Genomic DNA, 26,630 nt, shown 5'->3' on the forward strand with positions numbered 1-26,630 from the left:
CTGGGATTAGTTGGGGGCAGGTCTCTGGCCTGGGCTATCCAGGAGGTCAGACTAGATGATCACAGGGGTCCTGTCTGGCCTTGGAATCTTTGAATCTAAGTTATTTCGCTGGTGCCGCCATTAGCCGTAAGTTGCCTAGGCAGGATGGAAGCTGCTCCCAATTCCCTGCCGATGCTGCGCTCTCTCACGAGGCTATCGTGGGTTATATGTTCCAGCCAGCTCCTGGATCTGAGCACACCCAGCCCACGTGGGGCCGGAGCCGGGTTCCACGGGCCCGTTGGGCAGGGTGATGAGGAGTGCATAGTTTTGCCAGTGGAGGTTTGGAGGCTCTATTTCAAACCACGGCCCTACGGCGCTGCCTCATGGTGCTGGGAGCCGCGGCGCTGGGCACGAGCCTGCACCAGGCTCACTGGTGCTGACCGGCGAGTTTGTCTTAAAGCAGGGGTGGGGAACCTTTTTTCTGCCAAGGGCCTGATGGTGGTACGCGGAAGACGGCTGAGTGTCCGCCGCCGAATTCCCCCCCGCCGCCGAAAAGGGGCAAACGGCGGCATGGTTTCGGCGGCGGGCACTGCCCCCCCCCATGGAACCCCGCCGCCGCCGTGAAACCGCACCGCCGCCGAATTCCCCCCCCGCTGCCGAATTCCCACCGAATTCCCCCCACCGCCAGGGCCGGACCAAATGATTTCGCGGGCCTTATACGGCCCGCGGGCTGGATGTTCCCCACCCCTGTCTTAAAGGAACACGCGTCTCAAGGGTGGTGTCCTTAAGGACACCTGCCAGTACATAGTCATGGCTGACTCCAGCCCACCCACCGGTCTTACCCCCCACCTCTCTCTAAACCCTGCCCCTTACCCCCCTTCACCCTCCTCCCTCTGAACTCAACCTTACCCCTTACTAACCCCATTCGCCCCATGCTCTGTCCCACCTCCCTTTGCAATCATCCTCAGCATTTAGCCCCCCAACACACCCCTCAGCGCCACCCACTTGCCTTTGTACCCGCTCAGACTCGACCTACCTGTACGCAGCCACTGCTCCCCCCGACTGACACCCTGTACCCCGACACACCGACTGCTCCCACCTACTGCCTAGCACAAACGCCCCTCATTGCCCAGCCTCTCTGCCCCGCACTCACCTGCACTGCACGTACCCCCATGTGTCCCACAGAAAGCCCATTCCCACTCAGCACCCTGCAGGATTTTCCCCAATCACAGCCAACCTGGCCACGGCCAGAGCCGTTTATAAATTCCATTTTTATTTGGATTGAAAATTAAAAAAAAAAAAAGAAAAACAAACCCAAACTGGTCTGATGCTACATACAGGCTGTAGGGGCGTGCGCTCGTGTGACATTCAGACACAGACACGGGGAGGGAGCACACAGAGGTGACATGGGACTAGAGGGGCAGGTCAGAAGTGGATTGCCAGACAGGAAACTCACTTACCAAGCCAGAGGGGCTGAGAGCTGTGGCAGCTCCCCCTCAGAGTGGGGTGGTGATGGGATCCAGGACAGACTAGGGCCAGCTACGTTCAGCAATGGATGACTAACATCTGTGGGGCATTCTTGTCCAGTGGTTTGCAGGAATAATAATCCAGCTGTTACACAGCACTTTTCATCAGTTGCTCTCAAAGCACCTTACACAGTGGGGAAGTATCAGTGTCCCCATTTTACACCTGGGGAAACTGAGGCACAGAGACTTACCTAAGGTCACCTGGTAGGTCAGTGGCATAGCTGGGAATAGACCCCAAGTCCCAGTCCATTGCTCTGTCCACTAGGCCACACTGGAACATGGGGGCAATTGGGCATGAGCCCCAGAGGGGGCTGAGCAGGCTAACAGCAAACAAATCATGCCCAGTGGGAGCTCCCTCAGGGGAACTCTGCGGCCCCTTGCAGATGGGGAGTGATAGCCACACCCTGGCATGAATGGCTAGGGAATGTCTCGTGTGTGGCTTTTCTGATGGCAACAGGGACTGAGCTGCAGTACAAACGGGGTATAAAACCTGACGATCCCCGCAGCCTGGTCTCTGCCAAGGCCCCCCGCCAGGTCCATGTACAACGGTGTCCTGCTGACAACAGCCGCACGGAGGGGGTGAAACGTGTGTGGTTTCCAGGACAGTGGCGGGATGGTTAGGTGGGGATGATGCTACAGCAAGTGGTGGAATCCAGCCCTTGTTACTGAGGTCCATGCAACGCCCGCATCTCAAATAGAAAATCGATGAGTGTGTATTGCTTACGGGATGATTTGGTTTGTCATAAATATAGAGCTATAGAATATATTATCTATCTGATAGGACTCTACTATCTGGTTATAAAAGCACACGCTATTGCATCACTCGGACGCGGGGGGAGGGGGCTCCATGCACGGTACATGCACTTTTGTTTTAGTCTAAATGTTCTGCAAACAGCCATGCGAGTCCAGGTGACCCCTCCTGCCCCGAGGCGAGTGGGAGCTGCCCCAGGGAACCCATGCGATCAGCAGACGTGACGGCCCCCTCTCCTGGAAGGGCGCTCCCAGTGGTGGAGAGGAAGGGCAGCTGTGGACGAGGAGTTGGTGGGTGTGCACAGGACACATTCCATGGAGGAACAGTTTGGTTTTTTCCTCCCCCCTTTGTGTATATATTCTATATTGTATATATATATATTTATATATATTTATATATGTCTGTCTGTCTTTGTTCTTTTGGTAAGCAGTCTGTCTGTCCGGGCTACTTCATCCCGCTCCGCAGCACCTGATTGGCAGCAATCAGCATGACGCTGATGATGAAAGCGATGGCGAAGGCGCAGATGAGGCTCTTCCGGACGCACGTCTGTCGGATTTGCTGGTTCGAGCAGGCTGCGGAGAGGGGAAGTGGGGTGGGCGAGTGAGGATGCAGGTTAGTTTGGGGCCCTCTGTCACCCCCCCAATCCCAGGCTCATCTGGAAGATCCACCCACACCCCTCAGACATGGGGACTTCAGGCATCCCTCCGCTTCCTCCCATTTGCCCTCCCTGCTTGCAGCCCACCTGCTAGGAAGTCCCTGGCATCCCCTGTCCGGGAGGCTGCAGGTGAGGGAGTCTCAGGGCAGGGAGGTTCCCTCCGTGATGTCAGGTGGCTTTGCTGCGCAGCCCTGGCACGGCGCTCTGCCACTTGGCACGCAGAGCAGCAGCTATTCTGCAAGGCACCCAGGTGGCCTCCTCCTGCGTTAATATTCCGAGCAGCTTGGAGCCAGGATACAATGGCGACTTGTTTAATTACAATTAAAAAAGAAAAGAAAAAAAAAAGGAGCAATCGGGCTAAGTCTCTCCAGCTGGCCTGGCTGGCTGGCGCTGTGCCTGGCTCCTCAGGGGGAGGCATCAGGCAGGGTGTTGGCGCCCTTCCTAACCCCAAAGCCGGTGAAGTTGGGTACTTGCCACAGTCACCATGTTCTAGATGCACAAAGGGCCCAATGGTTTCTGCAGTGGATGAGAGCAGAGACTATGCTGCCGTTACTAGGTTGTGGTCTCTATGGGGCAGCTACCGCCACAGTCTGTGTGTGCCTGCAATATGGTGACCTCCACTGGTCATGTGTGTGTTCTGTGTGCAATGTAGCCACCTCTGCCAGCCGCCTGCCTGTGCAATGCAATGACCTTTGCTGGCCACATCTGTGTACAACATGCTGACCTGTGCCAGCCACCTGCGTGTGCAACTCGGTGATCTCTGCCGGCCATGGGCATGTGGAACGCAGTGACCGCCGCTGGCCACGTCTGCGTGCAACAGTGACTTCTGCCGGCCGTGTGTGTGTGGAACATGGTGACCTCCGTTGGCCACATGCGTGTGGAATGTGGTGATCTCTGCCACCCACGTGTGCACGGAACGCGGTGGCCTCCAGTGTGTGCGTGTGGGTAGAGTATGGTAATGTTTGTGACCTCTGTAGGGTACGTGTGACCAGACAGGGTGACGTGGCTGGAACAAGGCGTCTGTATGTACAGCAGGCGCCATGAGGTGTGCATAGAACCTCTCCATGAGGTGTGCATAGAACATGGCGAGCTCAGAATCTCCCATGTGCACATGTGCCCAGAATGTGGGGACTTGACGTCTTGGGTGTGGTGGGGAATGGGGTGAAGACGGGGAGCCAGAGACTAATCAGCCATATTTGTGGACCTGACATTGAGAGCAGTAGCCAATCAGTGCAGAGGGGTTTATAACAGCCAATGAGAGCAAATATATTTGCATAATTGTAATATACCTACTGAAGAAAGTACAAAGCCCTATGCTGTGATTGCCTAACAAATGGCTGTCAGCCAATCAGAACACTGGGATTTGCATACTGTCCAGTGACTGACAAATAACTCTATAGTCATGGAACTCAGAACTCCTCAGCCAATCAGAGTGCAGGGAATCCCCTAATGAGAGATCAGTAAGTGCACTTGGACTCCATCAGGCAATTACATGGCTGCATGATAAGACCTTACCTTACCTGTGATCAAAATGCAGCCACCTCTGGGGCGGAACAGGACAGCTGTCCTTCTAGACATTAGCTTCTGTCATAGCCCCTCTTATTTGTCTCCTCTCTCTCAACTAAACAGCCCTAGATCCTTTCAATCTCTCTTCATATGGGATTCTCGCCGGGCCTGTGATCGTTTTTGTCCCTCCCTGTGGTGATGGGCTGTATACCTCGTCCTGGTTCGGAAAGGGTGAAGGTGGGCCTGAGAGGTCAGTTAATTCACCTGGCTGCACCTGGGGGGTGGGCCAGGCCTGATGAGGATGAAGCCCAGCTGGGGAAGGAGCTGGGTGATGGCTATAAAGACAGGATGCCTGCGGCTGCAGGGATGGGCAGGACTCGACTCTGCAGTGTGAGTGGAGAGACCGGGGGGGGGACAGGGCGGCTCCTGCAGGCTGGTGAGGAAGCCCGTGGGGCAGCTGGAAGACACAGGACTGGAAGGGCTGGGACTAAACGGGCCCTGGCCAGAGGGCTGAGCGGCAAACAGAGGCAGCCCAACATGGGACTGAAGCGACCGTCGGCAGAGGCCGCTAGGTGAGGAGAGCCTGCTACACCCGCTCAGCCCCAAAGGGATGCTCCGGCGGGGAGGCACCCTTCTGCCCCCTGCCTCTGGCCCCTTTTATTTCAGTAGGTTGTTTGCTGGACAGACGGACATGGGGGCAGCAGGGACTCTGCCACCTGCACAGGGGCTGGAAGTGGCCTGCCCCAAAGCCCTAGGTGTCCTGAGCTGAGGCGGTTCTAGGGTCCCATTACTGGGAGGGGGGAGTGGATATCGTGGGGGGAGGGGAAAGTGGGTATTTTGGGGGCCCTAGTTAAAAAAACAAACCGCTTTCCAGGAGCCCAGGGCTAGTTCGACCTCTGGAAAATCTTGGATTTTAAGTAAAATTTGGGTCCTGTCAGTATTTTGCTGTGATTTATAATTATGTAAAGGATGAAAACTCGTCCACTCTACTGCTGTTACAATTCTTAGCACTGGTTAACTTGGCACCGATCTCTGCCTTCCTGGCAATAACTTGGGGTCCCTTGAAGAGCGCTGGGGGGGCACACGTCCCCTTTACCCGGCAGTGCTGGTCTTGGTCCTGGTCCTGAGGGCGGATGCGAAAAGGCCACTCAGCTCCGACTGCACAAAACCAGCCCCTAGCTCCGAGCACTGGGCAAAGCCAAGCTCTCCCAGGAGACTCCCCTACACCTGGCCTGACGGTCCCCCACTGCCAGGCTTGTGCCCCACCCTGAGGGGGAGCCAGGCAGTGGGGGCCAGTCTCCCGTGTCAGATGGGCAGCCTGGTACTGGCTTGTGATACATCCCAACCAACCCACCGGCCTGCTCCCGCTCCACTGCTCAATGGTGGCGTAACCCCAGACAAAACTCCGTGGGGGCAAGACGGCGGATGGGGCAGGGACTGCAAGCCTGGCTTGCGCCTCTGCCGGGCCTGGCTGTTCTGGGCAGCACCAGAGGGCCAGCAAGCCCTGGATTGTAAGCTTCATGGGGCAGGGCCGGTCTGGCTCTGTGGCTGTACGGAGCCCAGCCCACGGCTCCGAGGGGCTGTGGTAAGGACAGTGAGCAGAGCCTGGGGCAGGTCACTTACGCTCCACGTCGACGGGGCACTGCTCCGCATTGCCCATGTGGCTCTCCTCCTCCGTCATAATGATGTTCTCAATGTCCTTCATGGACAGGTGTTCGCAGAAGGTGTCGTAGAGCAGCCGCTTCAGCTCATCCACCGTCAGCTTCTGCATGTCACACTGTGGCGGGGGGAGACAGCAGACAGAACAGATCCCGCATGGGGGGATTGCACGAACCGCGCCAGGCTCAGGTGATCTCCCCAGGGCGTCCCGCGCCTTCCAGCTGTGTGTCACTGCCGCACCCGGCACGGCGGCCGCCGATCAGTCGCTGCCGCACGCCTTCGGTCAGGCTGGGAGCACGGCCACGGTGCAGCACCACGGATGCCAGCCGGGGTGCCGGACTGGCGTGCTGCTAGCTGCACCCATGGAGTGCAGGGCTGGCAGCAGAGTCCCCGGCAGCTGGCCGTCAGACAGTGTGCCGTGCCACGGCCTTCCCCTGACCTCCCCATGGCGGGCACCCAGTGATCAGCCCCGGCAGGGACCCTCTGACCCCTGTGCTGGGCGTGGGGAGGAAAGGGAGCCGGGGAGGCCCACGGTGCGGTTGACAAGCATGCTGGTAACGTCACAGGCGGGGGGCTGCGCTGCCGGAGTGCAGGCTGGAGCTTCTTGGGCCCCACAGTGCCCCCCGCCTGCCCCCAGTCATACGGACACCAGGAGCTCTCGGCTCCTATGCTGCTGAGGACAGGGCCCTGATTGTCCCTTTTTAGGGGTTAAAGATGCACAAAGAGAAAAAAGACCATGAAAAATCACGCTCCGCCCAGCGGGGAGAATGAGCCTGACCCCTGCCCTGGATCTGCAGTCTGAGCGCAGGCGGGAGGTGTGCACAGAGGGCAGCGCTGCCCAGAGGACGGGCTCCTGGAGCCGCTAACGATGGGCAAACTGGGCTCCCGGGGCCAGGATTTACCCTGCGGTACCCACAGAAACCGAGGGGGCGAGGCCAAAGGTGGGGTTGAGCCAGAGCCAAGCAAGCGACACCCGCGCGTGTCCAAACAAAGCGAAGTCACGTGAAAGGCGACGCTCCCGCAAGGCGGGCGTGGGTGTGAGGCAGGGCCAAGGCTTGCGCCTTAGCTTTGCTGGCGTGGAGAAAGGAGGCGTGGCTTTCCAGAAAGGAGGCGTGGTCAAGGCCAACTCCCCCCACCTCCCAGGATCCCATCCAAGCATAGCAAGTGGGAACTGTCCCAGGGACAGAGGTTTGCAGCTGACACAGGTGCTGGGGGGGGGGGAAGGTGGGGTCACTAATGGACATGTGGGGGGTGTATGGGGGGATGGGGTCGCTGGGGGGGGGCAAGTGGGGGGATGGGGTCATTGCTGGAGGCGTGGGGCTGTGTGGGGGGATGGGGTCATTGGTGGGGGGCAGGTGGGGGGATGGGGTCATTGCTGGAGGCAATGTGTGGGGCTGTGTGGGGGATGGGGTCATTGGCGGGGGATGGGGTCCGTGCTCTTTGGGGGTGCTCTGTCTGGCCTTGTGACCATTGGCACTGCCAGGACTCAGTGCACCACAACCTGTGCTGCCTAGTGTCACCACTAGGGGCTCCCCGAGCCCCGGCTTGGATGGGGCAGTCGTGGCAGAGGCCCTGTGCCCGCTGCGCTCAGACTGGGCTGTGGAGGAGGCGCTGGCAGGAGCCGCTGGTGGTGCGCGTAGAGGCTGGAGCGCTGGCTGTCGGGGGCCAGCCGCATCTCGCTGCGAGTCCTGGACAGCCAGACACCCCTGGCTGGAGCACACAGCTGTGGTGCTGGCCACAGCGCGCACAGGCAGGGCAGGAGCCGTGGGCCGAGCACCGCTGAGCCGTGATACCGGCAGCCACCCCTTGGTGCTCTGTGCACTGGAGATCGTCCCCATGGGCACCCGCTGTCGCTGGAATGGGCCATGGCAGTTTGTTGGGGGCCTCTTCTTTCTATGGTGCATCTGCCCCCACCCAGCACCGGCTGCTGCTTCCATGGCAGATCCCAGGGTCTGACGGGAGAACGGAGCAGGCTGTACTTTTCTGCTTGGAATAATTTGGGGATCTGCTCTCCCTCTGTGTCCATCCCCCCCATCCCAAGGGGATGATTCCGCCCAACCCCAAGTTTGGGGATCTCCAATGGAGGCATCAGGGAGAAGGGAGGGCATGGAGACGGCCATGGATGGGGCCCTAGTTACCTTCCAGAAGACGGTGTCGAAGTCTGTGCCGTGGAACTTCTCGGGTATCCCTGAGGTGGAGAGCTTGGGCCCCAGTAACGTCACAAACTCCTCAAAATCCACCTGCCCATCCCCTGGGAAAGAAATACTGGCGTTAGCTCCCCGCGGCGCAGGAGGGACCCTCAGCACGGCTCTATCCTCTCTCCCCCTTTGGAGCCCGGTGCCGAAGTTTTCCATTGCAAACCCAGACCGATTTCAGCCCAAACTGGAAAATTGTTTTCAATTAAAAGTCGAATTTTCTGCTGAGAAAATTATTTCCCCCCGTTTTGTCAAATTTGCTGGGGGGTGGCTCCCCCTGTTTTCTGATCAGCGCTACCCGTTGGCCCTGGGACAGGTGGTGGGTGGGGCAGTAACTGGACTCCCTGGGACTCCTGCTCTGGCATGGGGACATGGCCGGTCTGATTTGCCGGATGGGATTTTGCCCGTTCCCTTCTTCCCCCAGGTCATAGCCCCCCTCACCTCTCAGGGCTGCCTCTTTCCACCAACCGCCAGGAGGGGGCACCAGCACTAGAGGGCCTGTGGGGAGAAGGGAATGGGTAGAATCCCTCCCCTACCACAGGTACTAGGGCACCCACTTGCTATGGGAGAAGGACTGAGAAGAGGAGAGGGACAGAGGGTGGTAAAGGGAGAATGGCATAAAAGAAACTTGCTTGAGAAACAGGTGTGGGGGGGCTGTGGAGACCGGGCAGGGAGAGGTGCTTGGGTCCATAGAAACAAGGGCCTGATTTTGCATTTCCCAGCACCGAGAACTGTGCTAAAGAGGGTGTGACAGGCTCCGGTTCAGATTTAGCAGCGTTTCCCACCCTCTGTGCTGGTATCAGTGAGACTCAGGCCCGGGACTGTCAGCAGTGCAGACTGGGACTTGCATAAAGGCAGCGCAGCGTGTCCTAAGAAGATAGGCTGCACTTGGATGAAAGAGTGAGGAGTCCAGGGCTCAACGGCCAACGAGAGCTCTCCAGGGGCCTGCGCGGAGGAGCAGAGCCGGAGCCCGGCAGGGAGATTTGTGCGGCGAGAGATTGTCGCAGTTTGAAGGGGAAGGGTTTTTTCGATGGAAAAACTGTCCCTTGCCCGGGAACGACTTGTCTTTCCCGAAAAAGCATTGCCGTTGTCAAAATCCGATTTGCGGTTGTGGTAGCGCCTCAGAGCCCTAGTCTGGCCTGGCCCTGCCGCGCCCTGCGCTGTGCAAACCCAGAGCGAAATGACAGGCCCTGCCCCAAGCGCTCGCAGTCCGAAGGAAATCTGCCGGGGTTTATTTTCAAAAAAGTCGTACCCTTCCCTCCTCCCCGATATTTTGGGTTAAAATGTTTCTTTAACCAAAGATGAATTTTTGATGCCCATTTCCACGGTGTTTTCGAGATTCAATTCAAAATAAATAAACCCAACATTTTGCAGAGCTGCACGAGGGGTCAGGTTTGAACCCTTCAAACAGCTTTGAAATTCTGACAGGGCCGGAGCTCAGCCCACTGGCTTCTGTGCTGCCCCCCACCCTGGCTCAGAGGACACTGTGATGTGGAAATAATCTGCTGCGAAGGTCACACAGCAGGGTGGGCTGCTAGCTTCGAACACTGTGGTTTCCAAATGAAGCCCCGGAGAAGCCCTTTTATGGGTCCGCTACAGACCAAGAGGGTGCTGGGGAATCCCTCGCTGATCATCAGAGCACCCAGCATCCGCACAGCGGGAGGACATGCCACTGCACAGCAGTGACTGTCGGCAGCTGGAGGGGCGGGTGACATGGGGGACAGAGGCAGGGCTAGCGTGAGCCACTTGGGCACCATGGATTAAGCCATCGGCACCCACAGAGGGACCTGGCCAGTCCGTGTGAGCATGGGCTCCTGACTGTCGTGTGGCTCAGAGGACAAGCGAGATGGAGAGAGCGTGACGAATGTGAGCTGTAAAGAGACGACAGGCAGAGACTAGAGGGAAACAGAACGGGGTGAAGGAAAGAGACCGATAGAGAGGCCAGAGAAAAAAGACGACCGAACAATCCGAGCGAGAGAGACACGAACACCGACGAGACGGGGGAAGATCTCAGCAGCAGATGACCCTTTGTTCATCTCATGTTCTTGTGAGAACAGTTGATCACCATTCTCTTCTCAACAGCCCTTAACATGTTTGAAGACTTCTCAGGTCCCCCCCTCAGTCGTCTTTTCTCCAGAGTAAACAGGCCCCAGTTTTTAATCTTCCCTCACACATCAGGTTTTCTAAACCTTTGATCGTTTCGGTAGCTCTCCTACCTGCCTGTACTTTAGACATGTCCCCAGGACACAGGCACCGGGGTCAGACTGGCAGAGAACCTGGGGTTTTTTTGCCTTCCGCTGCAGCGTGGGGCACCCACGGGCCCCTTGCAGGTTTAAACTAGTGTAAATGGTGGATTCTCTGTAAGTAACTTGAAATCTTTGAATCACAATTTAAGGATGTCAGTAGCTCAGCCAGAGCCGAGGGGTCTATTGCAGGAGAGGGCGGGTGAAGTTCTGCGACGTGCGAGAGATCAGACTAGATGATCGTGATGGTCCCTTCTGGTGTTAAAGTCTGAGTCTAAGAGCCATGGTAACCGTGCAAGAGCCTCTGATTGGCCCCCACCCCGTCCCCAGAGCGAGCGGGTGTGGAGGTCCCATTAGAGGAATGTGCTCATGGGATTGACGCAGCAGGACGGCCAATGCTCTGGAGCCCAGTGGACAGTGAGACGGGGCCACAGCATCCTTCTGGGACTTGCTAATTTCCACCCCAGTGATCTGGTGCCTGTGCCAGAAGACCCATCAGCCCCTGGGTAATTATGAGGGGATGCCGATGTTAGTTATCTCCTTTATGCTGATAACTTCCTTCAGCTGTCACGGAGAGAACAGGGCCCTCTCCAGAACTCCAGTCCACCAGCAGGATCAGACACGAAAAACACTGAGAGACAAAAAACCCGAAGGTCTCAGGGCTCCCTGAACTGTTGCCAGCAAAGGACAGTGAGAAACTCTGATCCCACGGTCGTTGAGGAGGTGCTGAGACACAAGGCAAGGCCTGAGCCGGAGAGCAGAGCCCGGGGGCAGATGGGAAGCTGCTGTGAGAATGCTGATGGTGAGCTAAGGATCACAACCTAGGGAGGGGGTAACGGGGAAGCGGGGAAATCTGAGTTCTGGCGATGCTGTACAGGGGAGGGGAAGCCGGAACACCAGTAAGTTTAACCCACCCAGAAGGAGACCGAGTCCCTTCTGGGAACAGGGTGGTGTTTGAAACTACCCTGTCCCCACTGTAGCAACCTGCAGGGACCTTGGAGGGAGGAGCAGAGGGTGCAGCAGGGACAAGTGTGGAGGACACACCGGGAAGTCGGTCTGTGTGCACGTGGCTGGAATGCCCTCTGTAAACAGGCCTCCTAATAAAGCAGCAGTTTAGTTTCTGAGTGTGGCGTGCTCACGTGTTGTTACCCAGCACGCAGTGCATGGAACACAAGTGTCATATTTGCCTCCACCCCGCCTCAGCCATGGTTGAACATGGTCTGGCTGCTGGCGTGGAGGGAGCCCCTCACTCCCTGTAGCTAGAACACCCCGCGCCCAGGAGTTCCAGTCAGATCCTATCTCGGGGGTCAGGCTGTGGGAGCGGGATCAGCATGGCAAGTCAGGCGCCACGCTTCCTCTTTCACATGGGCGGCAAGCCTTTAGAGAGGGTGGGGGATATTGGAAATGTAGCTGCTGCCCTCCCTGGAATCTGCAGAGCCCCTCCAGGTTCATGGGTTTGTCCTGCAGGAGCAGGACTAGCTCTCAGGGGGCTCAACAGACCATGCGTTACCATGAACACTGCTCTGTGATGGGTCCGTCCTGCAGGGCGAGTGGTGGGGGAAGGCTGGTGGGTTTGGGGGGCTTTTGGAGGGGGCCTGTGTGAAATGAGCTGGGCTCTCAGGTGTCCACAGCACAAAACCACTGCCACAACTGGCATTGGTTGGCCTTGTTGGCAGTCTGAGCAGAGAGGGCAAGGAGAGAAGCTGTGGAGCAGCCCATAGGCAGCTCTGGGGAGGGTTCCATAAATTAGAGCACCCCCTGGGCTGCTCTAATTTATGATGGAGGCCACAGAGCCCATGGAGCAGCACAGAATCTCAAAGCCATCTTTGATGCCCCTTCTGAAGGCCCAGCACAGAATCTCACTCCAAGTCCCTCCTTTATTTACCTGCCAGGGTGTGGTATACATACAATAGGCACTGATCTCGCTAGCAACACGTTCCTTGCAGCCTTTACCTTGCTATTAGTGTTTGTAACATTATCAGCTCTTGCAAGGAAACAAATCCAACAGCTCTGGATCTCAGGCCTAAGGCTCTCGGATCCCCTCCAGCTCCATGGCACCCTGGGGGATCACACCGCTGCCCCACAAGGCTGTACGGACAGCAGCAAAGCAGATCAAATCCTGAGCAGCAGAGTCGGCAACTCCCAGCTAGTCCCAGCCTCCAAGAAACAGGCTGCAAATTGGTGGTAGCACCAGGTCGTTAAATTCCACTAAATGAAGCTCGTATGTCATCACAGCCGACACGCTCATGATGATGATTAATATTTATACTAAGTGTTTCTAGCGCATTGTAGAGGTACCCGGCTCTTTACAAACAAGCTCTTAGCCCAGATGAGAGAGAGAGAAGCAATGGCACAGAAGGAGGGGAGGGGGAAGTATTTTTGAAAGAGGTGGACGTGAAGGAGGTGGAAGGACAGGGCGAGAGGCGACAGGGTTACAGGGCAGCAGGTGGAAGGTGGGCAGGAAGGTGAGGGGATTGGGAGGGGAGCTGGGAGCAGCTGGGGAAAAGGTCAGAGATGTGGGAAGCAGGAGGCTGAGTCTGTTGCACCGAAAGGGAGCTGATGGGGGTTTCTGAGAAGGGTGAGGGTAACCTCAGAGACAGCGTGTTGCATAGTCTGGAGGGGAGGAAGTCACAGTGAGAGCAGGAGCAAGGGCCAAGGCCTGGGGAAGGGACTCAGCCATAAAACAGGCCCAGACTCATGATACGGTGCTGCCTGATGCCGGGGATTCTGAAAACAAGCAGTGAGATATGGGGAGATGACGGATCCTTCATGGAAGACGAGACAGAGCTTGACTGCAATGAGTTCCAAGGGAATTCTTTTACCAGGCTGCCGGGCACAGACAGCCCCTGAGGTTCCCTCTGGTTCTGCAGCTCCCAGCCCCCACTGCCAGGCCTGGCCTCTTCTGTTACAGAAGGGACTGCTGACTCCCCTACAGATCCTTCCAAGAGGTGTGGGAGGGAGAGTGATGTGACAGGAAACCAAGATCAAACTGCATTCTGGTCCAATGTTGCGGTGGCTGACTTCCTAAACGGATGCAGACCTTATGCATGCACAAAGATATCTGCATTTCCCCCTCATCCTTGTTACCAATAGCACTTTAGATGATTAAATCTGAAAGGGTTTATTGAAATCTAATTTATGGTGCACTATACATATTGCTTATTTCTTCACTGCGCTCAGCTTTGACAGTGAAATGACTGTAGCCTGGTTAATGTCACTTCCTGGCTCTTTCACCTCCCGGGCTGAGCATAGCGCTGTGATGTTCGTGTTCCCCACTCCGCAGGAGGAGGTGTGCATTTAAAACTGCCTCCATTAAAAAAATAATCCTACAAATGAAACCGCCCCTTACATGGCTCAGCAGAGGGTTTGAACCCTAACCTTCAGAGCCACAGTACAGAGCTCCACCACTTGAACTAAAGGAGTAATATCATGACTTGGTAGCAGTAGTAGGCTACTTTTCCTGTGATGGACACACCCCGGCAGGCAATGCAGTACACACAGTGCCATGTCTTACACAGATTTCTATTCCTATTAGAATTTTGTAGATCCTATTGTAAAATCTAAATACTGGGCTTATAACTAGCTGCCTTCCGTCCCTTTAACAAATGTTCAAAATATAACAGGGCAAGAAGGATCAAGTGCTTGCAATGAGAAGATGGCAGCAGAAACGGAAACTAACTAGAGAAAAAGGGGCAGCCCATGGAATATGGATCAGCTGCATTTCCTTTCCCACCGGCCCAGGTGCTCCAAGACAAGAGCTGGCTCGCTGTCAGCACAGCTCCATCTCCTCTGCGGCAGAGGACAGAGGCAGCTCTGACAGCACGTCCGTCCCATCCTCAGACAGTTGCAGTCACACTCCCGCACCTGAGTATATTTCACTGAGCTGTCACCTTTTACAGCAGAGGTATTAGATCCATTCTCAAAGAAAATATTCTCTTTAGCTGGTGACATCAAATCTGTAATAGCTTTGGCAATGCAGCTTGCATTAGAGTCACGCCAGCGAGACAGCCTCGCGCAGCAAAGAGAGAGATGGAGGGAAGAACAGAGAGAAGGGAGGAGGACGGTGACAAGGGGCGCAATGCTCCCGCTGCAGGATGTGTCAGTGAGAGTCGCTTGTCAATGGCGGGGGTTTATATCCCATTGGCAGGGGCTGGGGGTGGGGGTGGGAGGGCCAGGGAGACCCTGAGAGATGGTCAGAGAGCCATGAGAGATGGAGGGACAGAAACAGTGAATGAGGGAGAGAGAGAGAGAAAGTGAAAAATGAAGAGACGGAGAAAGATGATGGGAAAGAAAGCTAGCTGGAAGAGACAGCAAAGAACAGGGGAGAGAGATGACCGCAATGGTAGGAGAGAGGGAGTGAATAATTCAGTGGGGACGGCGAAGGGACATTGGCAGAGGCGTTTGCTCAGGGCCGTGTGGCTGTGATATCTGGAGGTGGGGGTCAGGATGAGCTGGGTGGACAACGACCCCATTCCTGTAGTCTGTGACTCTCCCAGGCACCCTGGAGGTAGTGAGAAGTCCTGCCCTGAGAGGGAGCCAGAGTGGGCCACCCTGGAGGGCTATCCTGGCCCTGCCAGCTCTGCCTCTCTGGGCTGGAGTCACCCCGCGTTCACAGGAAGGAATGGATTACGCCACGGGGCCCATGGCATCCAGGAACGGGGGAGTCACCCCTGAGGGGACAGGCAGTGTTTCTGCCACCCCCTCCCTGGGAGGGTGTCCCCGAGCCTCTATGGCCACCCCCCCTCCCAGTCCAGCCACGCTCGCTCTTGGGGAAGTGATGGCCACTTGTGACAGCCCCGGTTTGCTGCCCCTGGTGGGCTTTCTGCTTTGCAAACCAGGCCCCTGCCTGCCCCTGTACTGGGAGCAGGGCGAGGGGGACCAGATGCGGCGCACTCCTAGGGAACAGGGGAGGGAGCTGAAAGAAGGAGAGAGGCTGGAGTAGAGCAGAAGAGAGAGGAAGGCTGAGGCTTACCGTCCATGTCCAGCCGCTGGATGATGACCTCCAGCTCCACCTCGTTAGGCATGTAGCCCAGGGACCTCATGGCTGTTCCCAGCTCCTGCTTAGAGATGAAGCCGTTCCCGTCACGGTCGAACACTTTGAAGGCTTCCCGGATCTCTGTGGGGAGGGAGGGGAGCGAATGAGCCTGGCAGCTGGGTCGGTGGTGCAGACGGGGCCCGATTCCCCCACCCCACTGCACTGCCTGGGAATGTCTGCTGGCAGAAGGGCCGAGATCTTCAGATGGAAACGTGCTGCCTAGGCTCGCAGCATTTTCTGTCGATGGGACTTATCTGGCACCAATCCCGGACCCTGCCGTATCCGAGCACCTCTCAGTCCCTAGCGTGTATCCTCACACATTCCCAGAAGGTAGAGCAGGGCTATTATCCCCGGGTACAGATGAGAAACTGAGGCACCGAGAGACCAGGGCCCAGATCCTTTAAGGTATGTAGATGCCTAATTCCCATGGCAATCAATGGGAGTTAGGTGCCTACATACCTGCTTGTTGAAAAATAACCAGTCTTAACAATAGCGTCACTGGCCCAGGCACAATGACATTGTTTCAATGATGGCTGGAAACTGTTCCTGGGAGTAGCTCATTCCCTGGTGCTTCCGGATGTTCACTGCACCGCGCCGACTGCCAGTTCCAGCCCGCGAGAGGCAGCCCTTTGCAAGCGTCTTGTTGCTATTGAATGGATTCATTTCTAATAACCGAGGAGCGGAGCCATCCCTGTCGTGTCTGTGCCCTGTGTATTTATTGAGATCTGAGTGAGCGCATTTTTTAAAAAGGGTTATGTGAATTGCCAAACTGTGAGCATCCTGCACCCCGCAGGACTCCAGAACCCCCTGTTTGAGTTGCATGAAACAAGGGAGAAACATTCTACGTTGCCCCAGAGGCACCCTACCGGTTTAGGATCCTAGAACCATAGGGTGAGATGGGACCGCATGGGTCAGCGAGTCTAACCCCGGCCAAGATGCAGGATTTATTGTGTCTAAACCATCCAAGACAGGTAGCTATCCAATCTCCTCTTGAAAACCTCCAATAAAGGCGCTTCCATGACCGCCCTGTGCTCTCTGTTCCATTGCCCTGCTGTTCTTACAGTTAGGAAGTTTTTCATGAGATTTAATCTAAACCTGCTGCAGCTCTGTAGTTTGAACCCATGGCCTCTTGTCCTGCCCTCTGTGGCAAGAGAGAACAACTTTTCTCCATCTTTTTTACGGCAGCCTTTCAAGTATTTGAAGACCACTATCCTGTCCCCTGTAATCTCCTTTTTTTCCAAACAGTTCCTCAGCCTTTGCTCACATGGCTGCATTCCATCCCTTTGATCACCTTTGTCACTCGCCTCTGGATCCTTTGTGTTTCTCTACATCTTTTCTATACAGCGATGACCAAAACTGGACACAGTACTCCAGCTGAGGACTAATCACACCGAGCAGAGCTGTGCTATCACCTCCCGTGATTTGCATGCTATGCCTCTGTGTGACAAAGTGTACCAGCCCCGCACCAGAGAAGAAAGAGTTAACCCCATACTCTGTGCAGAGGAGGCCACACCCCCTCACCACTACTGGGCATGCTTCAACTGTAGTCTCAGTATAAAAGGGAGCAGTGGAGGCGAGAGAATGCATACTGCAGGTGTCCTTCTGGGAGTTGCTGGAGCTCTGGTCCATGGAGGCCAGATATGCTGAGACCCAGACAGATACCTGGCTGCCTGTGGAAGCCCAAGAGGGGACAGAGCCACTGGGAGCTTTGCTGGTTGATGACCCCAGAGGACCTGGGAACTATGGCACTGGAAAACAGGGTAGGAAGTAGTCTAGGGGGACTAGACATTGTTCTGGGTGTAGAACCAGCAACTAAGTCAGTGTGTTTTGGATGGATACCTAATGACCTGTCTGAATATATTCACCACTGACAGGGCCCTGGGTTGGGACTTGGTGGAGTAGGGAGGGCCTGGTTCCCCCTCCCCCAGCTCCACCAACCCCTCCTGTCTGGTCACTAGGCCATGCAGCTCCATTGAGGAGGGCAGCCATATTGACTTTGGCCCTTAGGCCACAGCCCTGCATAAGAGGGCCAACTTAGTGACCCCAACCATTAGACCATACTGCCCTGAGGTCTAAAGGTGGGTGGTTGTTTGAACTCAGCTGTGGGGCTATACCATGCCTCCCCAAAGGGTGATGGGGTGTACCAGGCCCATGGCACTCTGTTAATGCAACCTAAAATTGCATTTGCTTTTTTTAGAACAGTGTTGTGTTGCTGAGTTATGTTGAGATTCTGATCCACCACAACTCCAGAATCTTTAGCAGTGCTGCTGTCAAGCCAGCCGTCCCCTGTTCTGTAGTTGTGCATTTGTTTCTTCTTCCCCAAGTGTAGCACCTTACATTTATCTTTGTTGAATTTCATTTTCTTTTCTATAGCTCAGCTCTCTAGTTTATCAAGATTCCTCTGAATTTTAGCTCTATCCTCCAAAGTGTTGGCATCTCTCCCAACTTTGTGTCATTTGCAGATCTGATCAGTCTGCTCTAGTCCTACATCCAGGTCATTAATAAAGATGTTAAACAACACCAGACCCAGAACAGATCCCTGTGGAACCCCAGTCCATTAATAGTTACTTACTCTTTGTTTGCATTTGTTTAACCAATTCTGTAGCCACTTAATGGTAGTTCCCTCAAGCCCTCATTTCTCCAGCTTACATCAGGATGTCATGGGGGACTGTGTCAAAAGTCCCCTGGGTCTTCCCAAATAAAGACCTCTGGGGCTGGAGATTTTAGAGATGTGTGAGGGGGGGGGGGAAACAAGGCTTATAAATGGGAACAGGCTGGCATAATACCTAGAAGTTATACAGGGCTTCTTGGGTCTGATATCTCAACTGAATTTGGCTTTAGATGGGTCCCTAATCTATGTTGTATAAAGCTCTTTGCCATAGCAGCATCAGTGGCATTATCCCCATTTTACAGATGGGAAAACTGAGTCACCGAGAGGGGAGGTGACTTGCCCAGGCGCTCTCAGTAGTCATGTCTACACTATGGGCACTACGGCAGCACAGCTGCAGTGCTGCACCAGCCCCATAGTGTAGACCCTTTCTACCATGACGGAAGTGGGTTTTCCTGTCAGTGTGGTTAGTGCCCCTCCCCAAGCGGGAGTAGCTGGGTCAACAGGAGAATTCTTCCCTCAACCTAGCTGCATCTACATCAGGGGTTAGGTCGGCTTAACTACAGTGCTCAGGGGGGTGAATTCTTCCCATCCCCAGGCACCGTAGCTATGTTGCCCTAACTTTTGTGTGTCGAGCAGGCCTCAGTCGGTGGCAGACCTGGGAGTTGAACTCAGCCTCGTGACACCAAGTCAAACCCTGGAGCACAGCACTTTTATGCCTAGCCCTTGGGTTTTTGGAAAGGGCTTTGTAAGGGCATCTGTTCTGTACTGTGAGCAGGCCTCAGCCCAGGGCTATGCTAGAGCGTGCACTGATGCAGCTGCACCGCTGTAAGCTCTCTAGTGTCGCCGCTCTACGCCAATGGGGGAGAGCTCTCCTGTCAGCTTAGCTCTGCAAGCAGCTGCAGCTATGTTGATGGGAGAAGCGCTCCCTTGTCCACACCGGCGCTTAAATCGTCTCCCGCTCCCGGAGTGGCTAATTCACACCCCGGAGCGACACACGTGAACTTTATGCTGATTTCAGATGAAGTGCAGCCATAGTGTAAGACGGAAGCGAGGCTGTCCTGTCCGCGGTGCCAGACCCTGCATCCAGCAGGATCCATCATTTCAAAGGGCAGCTCAAAGACGAGCTCCTAGTGGGAGCTCGCTGCAGATTGGAGGAAGCTGGCATTTAGCTACAGGGCTGCTCTGCAAACGCAGGGCATGCAAGCACCGCGGCCCCTCCTGACGCCACACAGGCAATTAAGTCTGTAGCATTGCTGTGTCTTTACTTAACTATCCGCCCCACCATCTCGCCAGCCGCTCTCTGGGCATTCATCTGTAATTATCTCTCTTGCTTTGCATTACTGTTCTGCAAATTAATCACAAGACATCGCTTCCTTATCTGTAGCAGGGGCCTGCCCAAACGATTGCCTGGGACTCCGCTAAAGAACAGGAACTGCTGAGTGTGCGCAATGAAAGGATCGTGCACATACTGCACGGGGCTCCCTACATGCTTCTGTCCTGCTGATCCCTGGTACCCCACCCAGGCCAGTCCCAGGGGCTGGGGCACTGCAGGTAAATGCCGACCCCCGTCCCGTCTCACTACATCAGATCATGGCCATTCTGCTCTGGCTACATGGACCCTCTAGACTGAGCAGAGCTGCAGCCGCCTGCCGATTTGGGGGTGTTGCGAAGATCTGGTGATTTGTGGGTCCCCAAGAGGCTGGCTTGCACAGGGCACATGGGCCCTATGGGTGGGGATCCACAGTCACCCCCACCTCCTTCCTGTGTGTGACCCTCATCTGAGCCCTCTGTGCTGGTCCTGCCTTCACTGTTCTCGCTGCCTGTTCCCCCTTGCACCCTAGCCCTCCCGGGGTCTGTCTTCCTTCATGCCCATTCCCACTCCTGTTCCCCCTTTCTCATGGCCGCTTCTCTGCTCCCCGCCCTCCCTAGCTCCTGTCTCACCTGTACCCTCCTACCTCATCACTCCCCTCCCCCCCCCCCCCCATCCTGCCTCCATCCCGGCTCTCCCCTGCCCCCTCCCTGCATCCAAGCCCCAGGCCCGCTCTCCTCCTTCATGCCCGTAGGTGGCTAGGGGCTGGCGCACACGGCATCCAAAATGCGGGTCCTTCAAATGCCTCAGCCCCTGCACCAAGCCCACGGCTCCAGGGATGCTGGCTGCTTCTCCCTGTACTAATGCCCACCTCCGCCTGCTGAGAAACACGCCCCCGCAGGCAGCTGACATTGGCAAAGGAGGAGGCGACTCTCCAGCAATCGCACCCCACGAGCCCCACTCTGAGAATCTCCCTTTGGAGAAGCTTCTCTGCGGGCTGCTTAGAACCCCGGGCACGTGCTGGCACGGCCCCTGCACACGCGCAGCTCTCCCGCCCTCAATTACTGCTTCCATAGCCATAAATGTCCATAAGAAGAATTGTACCAGGTACTCCCGGAACGAGATTCTGAAACCAACCTACACTGCAAGGTCTTTGTGTTAACTCCTTCAGCACTGGAGTACAGCCGAGAATCTGGGAATCCCCCGCACTGAGACACGACTGCACCCCTCTGCTATGTCACCATCCCCAGGAACCCCCGCAGTGAGACACTACTGCACCCCTCTGCTATGTCACAGCCCCTGGGAATCTCTTGCACTGAGACATGACTGCACCCCTCTGCTACATCACAGCCTGGGGACCCCCAGCACTGAGACACAACTGCATCATGGGAAAAGGAGCATTATTAGCCCAATTTTACAGATAAACATAAAACAGCCATAGTGGGTCAGACCAATGGTCGATCTAGCCCAGTATCCTGTCTTCCGACAGTGGCCAATGTCAGGTGCTTCAGACAGAATGAACAGAACAGGTAACCATCAAGTAATCCATCCTGTCACCCAGACCCAGCTTCTGGCAAACAGCAATCCCTGCCCATCTGGCTAATAGGTCCATCAATGGCTATCTTCCATGAATTTATCTAGCTCTTTTTTGAACTCCAGTATAATCTTGGCTTTCACAACATCCTCTGGCAAGGAGTTCCACGGGTCAGCTGTGTGTTGTGTGAAGAAATACTTCCTTTTGTTCATTTTAAACCTGCTGCCTCCTAATTCCATTTGGTGACCCCTAGTTCATGTGTTATGAGAAGGAGTAAATAACACTTCCTTATTCACTTTCTCCACAGCTGTCATGATTTTATAGACCTTTGTTATATCCCCCCTGTAGTCGTCTCTTTTCCAAGCTGAAAAGTCCCAGTCTTGTTAATCTCTCCTCACATGGAAGCTTTTCCACACCCCTAATCATTTGTTGCCCTTTTCTGTACCTTTTCCAATTCTGATATATCTTTTCTGAGATGGGGTGACCAGATCTGCTTGAAGTATTCAAGATGTGGGTGTATCATGGATTTATAAAAAGGCAAGATGGGAAATGAAGCCCATAGAGACTAGTACATGGTCACCCAGTCTGTGGCAGACTGGAAGGAACCCAGAGTTCCAGATCAGCTTCTTTGTTCCAAGATTGCTCTATTTCATTTTCTCGCACTGTGTGGTTTTTCCATAGAGAGAAGAAAAATGTAAGGAAGGAAAAGCTCGGAACAGATACATCAGGTGAGAAATTGGCCATTTGAAATAAATAGGAACATTAAACAAGAATTAGAAATCATGTAATGGAAGTTTTTTAGCTCTCCCTCTTTCATGTCAATTTAGAGCTGGCAAAAGATACCAGATTGACAGCCCTGAAATCTGGAGGCCTCTCTTTAGTCACAGATCAGGTACAGGCTGGAGAATGGTGGGGCAATTTCCCTTCCATCAATGTGTGTCACAACCCAGATGCTGAAGGACGAAGAGTAGGGATGGAAGGCACTATGGATATATAATGAGGCATCCTCTTAGAACAGCGGTTCTCCTACTGGGGGTCAGGCCCTCTAAGGGGGCATGAGATGGATCGTGGGGGGTGCCATGGGTGGAGTTGGGGGATGGGGGGCAAGGCCCCCCAAAATTCTGATGGAGCTGTATCCTCCTGCTGGGTGAGGGGCACTGGGCTGAGAGCAGGGCTGGGTGGCAGTGGAGACCCTGGCGCCTCACACAGGCAGCGCCGGGCAGGTGTTGGGTGTGGAGGACCCTTAGGAGGGCAGTGGAGGTGGGGGAGGCACTGCTGGCGGAGCAGGGGACAGAGCCGGTCCGGTCCACACTCCACTTTTTGTGCAGCCGCTTCCATCTCCAGTCAGAGCGCTCTCCCGGCAGCCGCCGACTCCCACAGTAGCGGTCCCCCCGCCGCTGCCAGCTCCCGGGGGCGGCAGCTGCATCCACGCTGCTACGTGAGGATAATTCCCCACCACCGTTGCCATTTTCTCTGGCAGGTCACATGGGGCTCCAGAGCTGCGGGGGAGCTGCTGCTAACCCTTGCCCCCCAAATTAAGCAGTCAAACTCCGCCTATGATACGTAGGCCCTGTTTTTTTCCTGAAAGTGGGGAGTGGGATCGGCAGAAGGGGGGTGCAATTGTTACACAAAAGTCCACGGGGGGGTCCATTTAAAAAGTTTGAGAACCGCTGCCTTCGAACAGGCATCCCAGGATGTTAAGGGAATTAGTTAGAAGAGTTTTACTCCATCACTAACCACAGTTCTTCGAAGAGTGCTAGAGATCTGGGACGCTAGCAGAAGTTTGGAGAAAAGCAAACCCGGTACTGATCTTCATTCTGGTGGGTGAACAAAGAATGATTCTGACCATTACTGGGTTGTAATGGTCAGTCTTATGGCAATCACAGGTAAAATGAACAGTGCGACGATGCAGATGAAAAGAAAAATCCCTAAAGACAGAGGAAAGAGAAGCTCTGAGCAATTAAGCAGCATGGGTTATAAAGAAACAAATCTTGCCACGTAAGCTCGACTTTTGTTTAAAAAAATAGAATTGTAAAATTAGCTGATGACGAGAATGCAGTGCATATAAGACAGCAGGGTTTTGGTGGAGTGTTTTATACAGCGGCTCATGAAATCTTAGCCATAAAATTAATTTCATTTGGCTTGTATGGGAATACTGATATAGACTGGAAACTTGGCAGAAGAACCGCAGGCAAAAGGTAAATGGCATTGTTTAGAGCTGTGGAGAAGTGTCAGGTGGAGTAGGACAGATCAGTGTAGGGGCAGGTCTTGTTTAACATCTTTGTGAATGATCTGGAAAAAGGGACTAGCCAACATGTTTCGAGTCAGGTTCAGCTCTGGGCTGGGGAATCATTCGCACTCTGGGAAATAAACAGAAGGCTCTAGGGATGGAGGATTTATACCTCCCGCATCCTGGGCAATCTGATTAGTTCTTGATCTTTGCTGTTGAAACAACAGCACTTGAGTGTTTAATGTTCAATGAGCCAAATTCAGAGGGTGTCTCAATTGGCGTATGTTACACACTGAAGAGATTGGGAGAAGATATAAATGAGGGCATCTTAGCATCCATTCAGAGCTGATTGGGACTGTGCAGTATCTTCTGCAAAAAATTTCAAATGAAAGCAATATCATTCATTTTTCCCCCTAAACTTTCCACTGAGGTTTTCTGACAGAGGCAGAACACTGAAAATTTGTCAGTTTTTAATTGTTTTCAGTTTTCAGAAACTGAAACCTTTTTTTAATTTGGTTTTTCATACAAAAAATCTGAAAATTGGGAAAGAAACAAAATTTTTCCACAAAACATTGTGTTGAAAGAAAAGACCATTTTTTGTCCAAACAAAGTCTGAATGAAAAATTTTCATCAGCTGCAATTCATTATTCTGTAATAATCTATTCCCAGAATCATTGGGTTCTAGGACAGACAGGACCAGGAGATTATCTAGTTTGACCTTCTGTATATCACAGAGTGTTAAATTTCACCCAAGTACCCTGAATTGATCAGGTTCATCTCTGAATTAGGCCCATTGTGTCTAGTGAAACCAAAAATTAAACATCTCCCTGTACATTTAGTCAAATCTGGCATCATGGAACTCCCTGCTGCATGTAACTTGTATGTTGTTACAAAATGGATTAGGCTCTTCTGCAAATGGAATGGCACCTGCACTTACACGGGGTAGCACTAAAAGACAAGGTATCCCAATCTTTGTACTTCACGGCACAGGCACATCAGCTGGTATGATGGTGATGAAATTCCCCATGGTGTAACTATTCCCCAGTGAGATGATTAGTGGGGTTTTTACAGCTTTCTCTGAAGCACCTGATCCATTGTCAGACACAGGATTCTCGTCAAGATTCATATATTTTAAGGCTACATTATCTCACCGCTTGCGTAACACAGGCCTGAGAATTCACCCAGTGATTCCAGAATCAAGCCCATAACTTCTGGCACAGCTGAAGTGTGACTGTTAGAAAGCCACCCAGCCTCGACTGAAAGACTTCAAGTGAGGGAGAACCCACCACATGCTCGGTCAGGAAGTCAGTCCATGGCTAATCACAATATTGGCATTATCGGATGGGCAGGGGTGTCAAGACCCTCTGACACTTGTGTGTGAGCCTCAGTTGAGAACCCCGGGAGCCAATGGCCCATTGGTCTAGTCTGTGTTGATTCTTATGGGGTTTTTTTGCTCTCCAGAAATATCTGTGCTCTCTCCTTTGAAGGGCATGTCTACGCTGCAGCTAGGAGCGCGCTCCCAGCCGGCTAGACCGACATGTGCTAGCTCCGCTCAAGTTAGCGGGTTAAAAATAGCAGTGTGGACATGGCAGCAAATTACCTGCCTGCCCCCTGAGGCCCATACTCGGGTGGTTGGCCCATGCTGCAACCTCCCCACTGCTGTTTTTAGCCCATTAGTTTGAGCACAGCTTGCATGTGTCTGCCTGTGTGGACTTGAAGGCTTCTCCAAGCTGCCGTGTAGACATGCTCTATGGGTTTCCTCACTGACGTCCCTGCAGCGAGGAATTATCCTCTTACGGCTCAGGACGGCCTGATAGGCCTCGCAGAACCAACTGAGGGCAGGGCCGGAAGCCAGGCACCCTCCTTTCAGGACTTCCAACCATTCATGCAGGAAATAGTCCTGGATGTCCTCAGGGCAGCCAGGGGCCCCTCGGGGACTCTGAATCTGAACTAGCGAGGGAGAGTGGAGAAGGAGCCCCCCCGACCTGTCAGCATCTCCTGCCATGCAGGGACTCTCCCAGCCCTAAAGAAACCATTGCTTAATGTGAGAGACTCCGGCACGCCACAAACTGCTGCCCAGAGACTCACCTCCCTTAGCCAAGCAAGCAAAATGCAATCTCCAATGCCAGTGGCCTGGACGGTGTCAGTCAGCTCTCAGCCAGGGCACCGTGGGACAGAGAGCACTTGTGGCTGTGGGGCATGGCCACTTCCCGTCCCTAGGATTCGTGTTCATGCAGCTGGGTCTCTCAGAAGCACCTACCAGCATCGCTCACCCAGTTCTGCTGTCCCAGCTCCCTGGAGGGATGAGTGGAAAGGACCTGAAATGATTTGGGTCTTTCCCCTCCAACCACACCCAGGGGGCTGCTATGGGCACTTGTTCCTCCCCCTCCATAGTCCTGGTCTGAGACTCAACCCACTCCCCATGTTATTCAGCATCTACAGGAGTCACCGAGAGCTGCGGAGACCAGCTGGCTGCAGTGCCGGCTGTAGACAGAGGGCAGCCAGCTCGCCATCTTCCCCCCGGCAGATGAGAACAGCCCCCTCTCCCTGCTGTCCCGGTGCCTGGCTGCGCCCAGCCCCTTGACAAGGGCAGCTGGTGAACGTGGTCCCAGGCAGGAGGGAGGCGATGCTGCTGTGAAGAGGGAGGTGCCGGGAAGATCTCCCCTCTGCGGCTCTGCCATAACTTCCGCCGCCAGTGAGGGCACCTGCCTGCTGATTGGCAAACCGGTCGCAGCCTTGGGATCCTTTTGGCCCCCTCAGCGCTACTGGCTGCCCACATAGCTCTGGCAGCACAAACTGCCCCCTCCGGCTGTGACTGGCCAGACGGTCGCGCCCTGTCCTGTCTGACACAGGCCCGGCCACAGAGAGACATCCGGGACCTCCTGGCATCACCAGTGCAGCTCAGCTGCCAGGCGGAAGCTGCCTGCCCTGAGACCGCTCCGACGGGTGCCATCTGCAGCAGCCTGTCTGCTGAGCGGCACGACCATGCCTTGAGCACATCGCCCCAGGCCTGGCTCCCCGCTGACACTGAAGAGAGCTCAGCACAAGCCCATGGGACAGGCGCTGCTGCCTGAGCGACGCCTTCCCTCCACAGCCTGTGTTCCAGGGGGGCTATGATGCTGTTCCAGTAGAGGGAGGTTTGTGAGTGCAGGAAACAGAACACTCAAGGGGGCAGGGCCTAGACTGTGGAACTCCCTGCCACAAGAAAGAGACCATGGGCCGCCGCACTTATTACAGAGTGAATATTTTCTGAGCTAGCCCTGCATGAGGTCCCACATAGACAGCCAACACGGCCACTCACACATGCCCAAACAAGCAAACACCAGTCCCCTAAGCCAGTCAAGCTATTTCTCCTACAGGCTGGGAAGAGGAGAGAGGCTGTTGTGTTTATGTCTAT

General features: G+C 54.7%; 1 protein-coding gene across 1 annotated transcript in view; it reads right to left on the reverse strand.

The window, feature by feature from the left end:
• Nucleotides 1–2,632: 2,632 nt before the first annotated feature.
• The window catches only part of CABP7 (calcium binding protein 7), a 51,779-nt gene continuing 27,781 nt past the window's right edge, over nt 2,633–26,630 (reverse strand). Inside the window, exons 2-5 of the mRNA XM_067550313.1 lie at nt 15,487–15,630; nt 8,215–8,327; nt 6,041–6,194; nt 2,633–2,828 (exon numbers count right to left, since the gene is read on the reverse strand). Of these exons, the coding sequence (XP_067406414.1) occupies nt 2,701–2,828; nt 6,041–6,194; nt 8,215–8,327; nt 15,487–15,630 (539 nt within the window). The 3' untranslated portion in view covers nt 2,633–2,700. The remainder of the gene's footprint in view (nt 2,829–6,040; nt 6,195–8,214; nt 8,328–15,486; nt 15,631–26,630) is intronic.

The sequence above is a fragment of the Emydura macquarii genome, unplaced genomic scaffold (assembly GCF_026122565.2).
Source record: "Emydura macquarii macquarii isolate MOO-44397 ecotype Brisbane River unplaced genomic scaffold, CSIRO-AGI_Emac_v2 contig_1254, whole genome shotgun sequence".
NCBI lineage: Eukaryota > Metazoa > Chordata > Testudines > Chelidae > Emydura > Emydura macquarii.